Here is a 10707-nt window from a genome sequence, read left to right as displayed (position 1 = left end):
CGGCTGATTTTGAATTTGCAAAAGGTGTTGTGATCTTTGTGGAATCAATAGTTATCCGGATTGATGACTGAGTTATCAGAATGTCTGGGTTTACGATTGTTCTGGTCCAAGACTAAGATCCAGTCTTTCAATGACTTCCTGGACTCTTATGTGGCAATAGTGTTGAACCTGTAAATACATCCAGTTTTCCACCAAATTATAATTAATCACCTGTTTGAAGTAATTATTATTTTTTTAACGTCATTACTGCCATTAAATTGTCCCGTCCCAAACTTTTTTTTCTTTGGAATATATTTCAGGCCTGAAATGCAGGAATGGATGAATATTAACAAATGAAATGAAGTGGACTAGAAAAAAACATGAAATATTTTTTGTTGGTTCTGTCTGCAATGAAATAGAAGTCAAAGTAAATGTAATAATTGGCATGTTTTAATTTGTGCATTTTTTTTATTGTCCATATCATCTCACATTTTTCTCATCTGGGGTTCTACTTCAGTGAATGTGGCTGAAAGATGGATCTAAAACACTAACTATATAAAAAAAAACATTCTTCCTGAAAATTTTTTTTCTTCCTGAAAAATAATGTCTGAAAATGTTGTCATATTAAACCTAATACATACTATATTTTACAATGTTTGTATCAAGGAATTAAAATAAGAGTCCCAATGTCTCAGACTTTAATTCAACCTGCTGTAGTCTGTACATGTGAAGTACGAGGTCTATTAGATAATAAACCGACCCTTTTATTTTTCTTTTTAACTATATGGATTTGAATGACGTGCGATTACACCAATCATGCTTGAACCCTCGTGCGCATGCGTGAGTTTTTTCACACGTGTCGGTGACGTCATTTCCCTGTGGGCAGGCCTTAAGTAAGATGTGGTCCCGCCCTCTCGGCTGAATTCCTTTGTTTCACACGCTGGTCGAGACGGCGCGCGTTGCTTTATCAAAAGTTTTTCTGGACCTGTGAGGAATATCCGAGTGGACACTATTTGAGAAATTAAGCTGGTTTTCGATGAAAAGTTTAACGGCTGATGAGAGATTATTGGATGTTTCTGTCGCTGTAAGGACTTCCCACGCAGTGGGACGTCGTGCAGCTCTTCCAGGTGCCGTCGTCGGCCTGTTTCGACCTGAAAACATCCTAATTTAAGGCTTAATTCACCCAGGACATCGTGAGAGAACAGAGAAGATTCAGAAGAGGCCGGCATGAGGACTTTATGCGGACATTCCACTGTTTAAGGACATTTTGTAATGAAAGACCTGCGTGCAAATTCGCTGAGTCGTTTCCGTGACGACTCGGTGAATCTGTGTGCGCTACGACAGGAAAAACACCTCCGTGTTGAAAACCATTTGTAAAATTCAGGCGACTTTTGATGGCTTTCAACAAGTGAGTAACTGAGAAATTGTTTAACAGCTTGGGCATGTTCCAACTTGCCCATTAAGGTTTCCAACTGAGGTGTTTTTCCTGTCGCGACCCCCCGCGGTCGGGTCCGGCCCAACATGCGACTCTGCCCGCACGTTCTTACATTACAAAATGTCCGTTAACAATGGAATGTCCGAATAAACTCCTCATGCCGACTTCTTCTGAAAGTTCTCTGTTCTCTGACGACTTACTGGGTCAACAGAGCCTGAAATGTGGAAGTTTTCAACTTGAAACGACGAGACGCTGCCACCTCGAAGCGCAGATCGCCATCAGGCGCCGTGGGCCGTCCTTACGGCAACACTACCAGACCAAAATCTCTCATCAGCCGTTAAAATTTTTACCAAAAACCAGCTGAATTTATCGAATGGTGTCCACTCAGTTGTGCCTTACAGTTTTGAAAAAGTTTTTATCAAACAAAGCAGCAGTCTCTGAGCCATTCCTAAACAATGAAAAAATCGACGAGAGGGTGGGCGACTCCTCACTCAAAGACTGCCCACAGGCGAATGACGTAACCAACAGGTGTGAAAAAACTCTTGCATGCCCACGAGGGTTCAAGCATGTCTGATGTAATCACACGTGATTCAAATCCATATGGTTTTTGAAAAAAAATAATAAGGTCGGATACTTTTCTAATAGACCTCGTATGTACAGTGACTCAAACTGCCAAATGTAAGGGCCCCTTCACACATAGTATGAATGTGGCCAAATTGTGCACGAAGCAGGAACTTTATGCAATTCCTGTGAAATCAGACATGCCTCTAACGCCTCGTACAGCTATTGCTACAACTATTTTTGCACACCAGCAGCTGAAAGACAGAGTGAATGCTGTGAGAGCCCATATGATCCCTCTCATGGCAGGTGTCGGCCAAATTCCAGGTGACATGCACAGACATCTAACACTGCTCGCTTGGCACTTAGAAAATGTGTGGCCATTTGCGCTGTTAGCATGAAAACAGTCAGCAGACAATCACTTTCGAGCTGGATGTGAAATTTGTCTAAGTGCCCCCATGAGTGTGGCGTTGCAAAACATCATCACACATGTGGTGTGTCAGAGTGTTGGCTCCCTCCGCAACACATGTGCCAAATCGTGCTGGGTGTCACATGACCGCGGCGAATTCTGCTCATCCCCATTGGTGGATGGGGGGGGGGGGGCGCACTTGCATGAACTGCTGATATGGATGTACAGATGGGGACTGGCCAGCCACATCAGAGCGCACACAGCACAGCAAGCCGCCTCCCAGCTGCTGACCAGAGACTCACTGACTGCTGCACATGATGGCTCATTGCCCCTGACGTTGTTGTTGTCCATTCGGCTGCTCCCGTTTTTGTGTTCGGGGTCTCCAGAGCGGATACAACCAGATCCGCATTGATATTTGGCACAAGTTTTACACTGGATGCCCTTCCTGACGCAACTCCAGTGTTACCTGGAGAAACACACACAGCCGCTGGTGTTCCAAAGAGGTCTCCCATCCAAGTACTAACCAGGTCCTGCACTGCTTAGCTTCTGAGATCTGACAGGATCAGGATGCCCATGACGTATCACACTGAAAACACAGAGACCACAGCCAGGACAGGGATATTAATAAGCACAACACTACCGACGTACATAATTACATAACAAATAACTAAAAAAAAATTATCACAACACAGAAACAGAGTGACATGTCGGTGTGTGCACTGGACGGGCAGGGGGCGTGTCCGCTGACAGCAGTAGCTGTTGAGATCTCGGGGTGAATATGAGGCATAATTGTAAAGCGCTTTGAGCATCTGATGCAGATGGAAAAGCGCTATATAAATGCAGTCCATTTACCATTTGGTTCTGGATGTCCCAGCTGGGGAACACGTACTGTTTGGATGAACATGACCTAACAACTTTCCAGTGTGAGATGTCTGCTTGCTGTCCTCACGTGGACATACATAAAAACATATATCGCTGTTGCGACTGGCTGCAACAAGCGAGTGCACGGCGCACACATTGACAGGCTGCCCCAGGTGAAACGGTTGGGCGATCCGAATGTCACGTCACCTACGTGAGCTCTGTTCCACATGACGCAGTGTCTGTCCTGCGGTGTGCTGTCCACAGGACAAACGTGTTGGGCCGGACATGTGTGGGGCTGGCTGGACACGCCAGTCCAGCAGATGTGGACATGATACAAGCAAACTGCTCCATTCATGTCATTTCATGACTGTACGTCTGTAGACCATGGGTCATCTACAGAGGAACAGAAAGATCATATTTGTATTGTCCGCTTGATATTTTTTAAATACGTTTATCTCCTTGTTGATTTCAGGCATTTTACACACATTTTATAGGACAGCAATGGTAGTTCAGTGGTAAAGTTTCTGGCTGGTAATCAGAGCTTTTGCAAATTGCAGGTTTGAATCTGGAGGGTGGCTTGTATTTTTTATTTTTATCCACAGCAGCTGCGGGATGTGGTTACACATGCTCCAGCTGCTCACACTGTGTTCCCGCTGTGACGGTTTCATGCATGCTCATGCACGAAACCATCGCAGTGGGATCGTTCACGCCTGCCCGAGCACGTGTCCCACACTGCTCAGCATGGCGCTCTCATTGGAGTGACACTGCCTGAGCGAGTGCTGCACGTGAGAGTATGTATGTGTCCCGTTGGCTCGATGTTTTCGTGGTTTGCTCATACGAGCTGCTTCGCCGTGATTCGCCCTGATTTGTACTTATTCGTACTATGTGTGAAGGGGATCTAAAAAACACAATCAAACAAAGACCACGGAAACCAGCGGGATGCAAACAGGAAAAAAAACATTAAGGTGAAACAGTGACATCAGAATTCTCCCAGAAAATAAATAAAAATAAAATTAATGAAAACAAAATAAATAAATAACATGAAATAAATGAATGCTGTAGTGATTCAGCATTTTGAGGGTAGAACGGGTCAGAAAGTTCACTATAAATTGTATTTATTTAAAAATGAAATAAAATTTCAACACAAAGTCGAGTGTTTGTATGTGTGTATTCTGATGTTTACTTTTTATGCTTGGTGTACACCTATAATCATATTTAATCACATTTTAACAAGAATATTGTGCCATCAAAATAAAATATTTTCAGTTGAATTCAGTTTATTAAAGCACCAAATCACAACATATGTCATGTAGAGCTTCATGGGGTTCGACTGAACCACTTAGAAATCTGACAAAATACAAAGTCAATGTAATAGCATGCTAACATATATTAGCATGGTAGCATACCATCAAATCTCAATACATTTTACATCAACAACAAATCAATCTGTGTGTGTGTAGCATGCTAACACACATGCTATCAAATATTATATTTTCCTTTAAGAAACATTTTAAAAAGTCTGTTATGCTGAAAAATCTCTGATTAATGTTTTCATAAATTGTGACAAAATATTCAAACAGCACCGACGGCTAATTATAAAAGCATGCTAACATGTATTAGCATGCTAGCTATTGTGTGGGGACGATGCTTTGGTTATTGCAGCGACCACACTGCAAAGATGGAAAATCAGTATTTGACACCAAGAGTCACATAATGTTTTAAATGAGCCTGAAATGTCTCACACTTAAATAATGTAACAGGTGTCACATGACCGCGGCGAGCTCTGCTCATTGGATGGGGTTCCTCCGTGGAGGAAGTGATCAGATCCATCAGGGTTCCTGCACACCTGGAACAAGAACACCACCTCATGACATCAGTCAGTCCAGGTTTGGCTCCTCCTCCAAACTTCAGCTGCGTTCATCAGAGTCCCCGCCTCTCAGGTCTCTGCCTCTCAGGTCTCCGCCTTCTTTCTGTGGCTGCTGTTTGGAGGAGCTGGACAGGTCTATGGCCACCTCCTCCTCCAGCTCCTCCTCCATCAGCTCCTCCTCCATGACCTCATGCTCCGCCTTCTGGGCCTTGCTCCTTTGGTTCAGGTGGTTAAGCAAAGAGGTGGAGTGGGTGGAGTCAGTCTCTGAGGCGTTAGAACACTTTTTGGCCATTTCCAGAGACTTCTTGTGCATTCCTGAGAGGGAGGAGACAGGTTCAGTCCAGACTGTTGGACATCCTCATTCAAGTTTTACCAGCTGTGTTTCAGACATGACAACAATTCGGCAGAAAATTATCACAGTGTGTGTGGTTGAGTGAAGTGGGCGGGACTTAAAGGTTGCACTGCCGACTGTGACACTAATCACAGGGACACAAACCATGAGGTTCAACCACCAAAAGTAGCAGAATAACGCACATCACCGGGTTAAACGACCTGATCGCATGCAACAACCAGCTCAGCACACAACAGCTGCCTGTCCAAATCAGCGTCTGTCCAAATCAGCGTCTGTCCAAATCAGCGTAGCCAGTCTGAGAGCACCACTGAGGCAGGCAACTGATCTGTCTCCACCTCTCCAAAATAACCATTTGTCTGCTTGGTCACGTGAAATGTAGGTGTGTCCTTGACCTTCTCCAGTCTTTGGGGTTCTCATCACTGAGTCTCCTGTGTCCTGAATCATGTCCAGAGAAACTCCCCACATGGACTACATGTGGTGTCTGATGTTCCCTCACAGTGTCAGTGATCCTAAGATCCTAAGATCCACTAAGTAACTGTTCATTGGACACAAAGTCAGTCCAGTGGGACCCAAAGATTTTCCACAGAGACCTGGGACCAGAAACAGCATCACCAAACATGTCTGACCTTTGACCTCATGAGCCATAAGGTCCTTCCAGGCATCTCTGGACCTGAAAGGAACCAGAGACGTGAACATCACCGCTGAGGTCAAACACTGTATAAACTAGACTATGTTAATGTCATGACTAACAACCCATCAGGCTGTTGATGACTTTGATGTGACAAAAGTGTCCAAAATGAAGATGACTATGACATAAGTTACAAATCCAGCCTGACCAGTTATCATCAGTTGTTAGACTGACTTGGACTGTCTACATTCACTGATTAAATGCATTCTGAGGTCATCAGCTGATTGCTGCGTGGCTGAGCTGTTAGCATCACAGCAAGAAGGTCATGGGATCTAATTCCACCTGTGGCCTTTCTGTGTAGAATTAGCGTGTTCTCCCTGTGTTTGTGTGGGTTTCCACCGGGTTCCCCCGGCTTCCTCCCATATCCAAAGACACACAGGTTAGATGGACTGGAAACTTGAAATTGTCCATAGGTGTGAATGTGTTTGTCTGTATGTGACCCTGCTCCACGCATTATGACTGCTGGGATAGGCTCCAGCCCCCCGTGACCCTTAACTGGAGTAACCGGGTGTAGAGGATGGCTGGATGGATGGATATCTGCAGTCACATCTGACAAGTGAGCGAGTCCACATCCTCTGTGGAACGATGCTAATAGGGTTCCCCCTTGTGTCCGTTAAGAAGCAGGTGGGTGCCTTAAAACAGGGGCTGCTTTGAAACAATGGTGGCTGTGACGTGACAGAAAACAGCCGCACTGTTTAATCAACGTCCTTTTAACGTCAGCTGTTTTATGTCTTGTTTATTCTTATTAAATTGCTGAACAACAACAACATCATCATACTGCCGTTATATTCTGACCACTTCGTTCTCTACAACTCACCGTCAGTCCTCAAAAAACGCATATCGACCATGAGTTCAAATGTCACGTATAAGTCAAATCAAATCAATTTTATTTATATAGCGCCAAATCACAACAAACAGTTGCCCCAAGGCGCTTTGTATTGTAAAGCAAAACCCATACAGTAATTACAGAAAAACCCCAACTTTCAAAACGACCCCGTGAGCAAGCACTTGGCAACAGTGGGAAGGAGTCAGTGAGTGCACATCAGTGAACATACGATGTACGTACGATATGCATGTGTGTAGTATTTAAGCTATGTGTGTACTACTTGTGTATGTTTGTGTTGATAGGTAGCAGTCTGTGTGTTTTGACGTGCTGCGTGTCGTGCATGCGTAGCACTGACGTGCATGCGGCTCACCGAGCAGCCAGGGGGCGCACGATCCCATCATTCCATTCTTGGCGGAGTTAAGGATGGACTCTGGCAGCGGGATGGAGTGTCGAACCATGGCACCATACAGACCGTACTCTGCCATGACGCTGCTGCGACCCCAACATTTCTCACGCTTACGCCACTTTGCCCGTCGGTTCTGGAACCAAACCTGCAAGAAAACACAATCACGATTCAGCACTGACTTTAATGACATAACATTTAATAAATTAAAATAAATAAATGTAAGGCATTTCATTTAATGAAATTTAAGTTATTTCAAATATGAAATCATTAAAGAAAAATCATGAAGGAAAATTAGATGTGGTTGCCATGGTTTCCATTTTCACAGTGTGATATTTCATAGTTTTGACATCCACATCTATTTATTGTCTTTTTATTTTTATTGGATATTATGAACAATATAATCTGTGAATCAAAGCTGTGTAGACTTTCACTTTTTGTCTATATATTAAAAGCCAAGTGGCCTCTGTGTGTGAGTGTGTGTGTGTAACTTCAATGCTGGAGAAACCGGGGAGAGCTGACATTTACCGTTTGGTATATTTATGTATTTTGGGTCAAGAATGAATGCTGCAAAAATGGATAGTTGACAGGAAAAATATTTTTGGAGAAATTTGTGATAGTAGGTGACAACAGTGAACAATGGACGTTAATGTCACCATGAATCAGTCCCTGGTAACCAGACAAGTTCTGAACAAAGGAAATATCTCAGCATTGCAAGTTGTAAAACCTGACATCAACTAAATGTGCAAAATAATAAATGCAATTATTCTCAAAAATTACTCATTTTAATTTCAGTTAAAATAATTATAGAAACTTTGCATAATTTATTACCACCCTTGAAAAATGTCAGCTACCTATTTTATAAACACACCCCAATCTAGAGCCCGTGGATCCCCACGGACAACACGCCAGTTTATTATTTATTTATTGTTCCAACACCCAGCTGATCATTGATTATTGATTTTAATGAATGATGTGACACCTGTATCCTGTCCTCAGGCAGCTCTGTCTTCATGGCAAGCATCTCTCTGGCATAGACATCTGGATAGTGAGCTTCATGGAAGGCCTTCTCCAGCTCCTCCAGCTGGTGTGACGTAAAAACTGTCCTGCAAACAAACAAACAAACAACCAAATAAACGAAGGGCCTCAGGTGAAGAGAGATAAACCAACATCCAGCTGATTGACAAAAACATCACTTTCAGTGTTAGATCACTGTTCACTGTCAGCATGAAATCAAATTAGTGGAACAGAACCACAATGATATTTGTATCTCAGAATTTAATAATAATAATAATAATAATAATAATAAGTATTATTATTATTATATTATTATTATTATTATTATTATTATTATTATTATTATTATTATATGTAATTTGTATTATTTTAAAAACTGCAAAAACAAAAACAATTCAAATATGGTGAAACAAAAAGAGAGAACTCAGAATCTCACAAAGTCTTCCATCAATCAATTAAAGTAATGTTTTTGGACAAAAATTGAAAAAAAAAAAAGAAAGGAAAATGAATTTTTATAAAATGAAGTGATGAAGATTCTGACCGGTGCCGCCTCTTCTTCCTCTTCTGGCAGTTTGCGGAGTTTTTGGCGTCGTTGCGGTCCGACAAACACTCTTCTTCTGTAAATGAGCGCAAACACGATCATTAACACACTGACCGACACATTCATTAACTTTATTCATAAATGAATCAAAGATTTCTGAGCGGAAAAGCAAAGAACAGTTTGGCTGAATAATATTTATCATCTTACTCTATACTAAAATATTAACTACAAAAAGCCACCCTCTGATGAAAAAAGGTTTTATCCTGAATAAAAATCCTATTTATCTTTAATCGCCGACCGTTAATTCACAATGAAATATTATCTAAAATTTAAATTTAAATTAGCAGACGGAAACGAACTGAAGTTTTAAAAAGTTCCTTTTTTTTTGCCTTCCCAGCAAAGTTTCATAAAAACACTAAGCTACGATCATCAATTAATAACATTTCATTTTCGTGAATGTTTTCGTTTGTTTTCCTTTATGAAATGTCAGAACATTACGAATCATTTATGATGATATTTGAGGGGTGCATTTATCTGGAACTAAAATAATTTCTCAGTCGTGTTTTCGTTTCGGACAAATCATGTACAATCCACTTTAGACGTTAAAAACTACAAAAAATATTAACAAGTGCGGGTTAAGATCTAAAACATTTTTGCAACAGTTGTTTCTAACTAAAACTGTTTGTACAAGCTGAAGATGAGCTGCACGGATGGAATAACGTTTACTTTCAGCACCACCTCAGCTGAACAGCTCCACATAAAGAAAACCAGAACCATCTAAAAAGACAATAATTTGAAAAACCTGTTTATGAGCTGCTTAAGCGCACAAAATAACTTTGATTACAAAGAAAAGCTGTAGAAATTAAAAAAGACATTTTGGGAATTTCTCTCTGTTTAACATTGTGTTTGTTTTTAAATCGTTGGTTTATTGATTGTTTCATTTACAAATTCATAGATGAATAAAAGCTGAAGCCACAGAAAAATCTACAGATTCGCTGCGAGTGTCAAAGGTTCCGTTTCAGGACGAAACATGAGGCGAAGAGCAAATCAAACGGTTTACCGGAGTAGGCGTCCCTCTGGGCCTCCAGGTGGTGCAGGTACTGGCTGTCGGTCCGGGGCTGCAGCAGCGGCAGGTGACCCGGCAGGAAACAACCGCCGGCGGGCTGCTGGGCCGCCAGGCTGCATAAGAACCCGAGACCGAGCGGCAGGGAGCCACCTGGGAACGAGAACCCTCCCAGGGCCCCACCGGTACCCTGCGTTTCCGATCCAGGTCCGGATCCTGCAGGACACAGACCCAAATCCGGGGGAGCGCCGGGCTGCTGGCGCGCGTGCAGGTCCGACTCCAAACCCAGAAGGTCAGTGATGGCAAAACCCTTGGATCGAAACCCTGAACTCTGCAGCCGGGATTTATCGATCCCAAATCCAGGAGTCAGCATTCGGACTTTGGGTTTCTCTTCTGGATCCTCTCGTCCCGTCACGGTGCTCATCACTGAACCAGAACCGCACTGAGCTTTCCGGACGTGCTGATGGACAGACCGGGTCGGAGCGGGCGCTGTTTCCATTTATCTCATTCCAGGATCACCGAACCATCCAGTCAAAAATCAGAGATTCACCAGGGGGCGTGTCCTCCTTTCTCCTCCCAATCCCAGGGGATTAATTGCCATCAATTTTCCCTCAGTCTGATCCGGATTTTCTCTGCTCGACCAACGAGGAGGATACTTTTTAATTTGCGGTCCTTATCGTAGTCATGTGACCAAACACGTGATTCTGA

General features: G+C 42.8%; 1 protein-coding gene across 1 annotated transcript; it reads right to left on the bottom strand.

Annotated features, from left to right (window-relative positions):
- Positions 1-4886: 4886 nt before the first annotated feature.
- Positions 4887-10423, bottom strand: vsx1 (visual system homeobox 1 homolog, chx10-like). Its single transcript, XM_034185043.1, has 5 exons — positions 9997-10423; positions 8937-9012; positions 8361-8484; positions 7331-7526; positions 4887-5424 (listed from the first exon to the last, which is right to left on the bottom strand). The coding sequence occupies exons 1-5, from the start codon at positions 10421-10423 to the stop codon at positions 5150-5152; spliced, it is 1098 nt and encodes a 365-aa protein (XP_034040934.1). The 3' UTR covers positions 4887-5149.
- Positions 10424-10707: the final 284 nt, after the last annotated feature.

The sequence above is a fragment of the Thalassophryne amazonica genome, chromosome 13, assembly GCF_902500255.1.
Source record: "Thalassophryne amazonica chromosome 13, fThaAma1.1, whole genome shotgun sequence".
Classification (NCBI taxonomy): Eukaryota; Metazoa; Chordata; class Actinopteri; order Batrachoidiformes; family Batrachoididae; genus Thalassophryne; species Thalassophryne amazonica.
The sequence above is the reverse complement of the archived record's forward strand: the minus strand, read 5'-3'. Positions and strand labels throughout refer to the sequence as shown.

Excerpts from the sequence above, each read along its gene's own strand:
- vsx1 (XM_034185043.1), bottom strand. The coding sequence starts at position 10,423 with ATGAGCACCGTGACGGGACGAGAGGATCCAGAAGAGAAACCCAAAGTC. Across the intron at positions 8,485-8,936 it reads AGGAAGAAGAGGCGGCACCG|GACAGTTTTTACGTCACACC; the intron begins GTCAGAATCTTC and ends GTTTGTTTGCAG. Across the intron at positions 7,527-8,360 it reads TGCCTGAGGACAGGATACAG|GTTTGGTTCCAGAACCGACG; the intron begins GTGTCACATCAT and ends GTTTTCTTGCAG.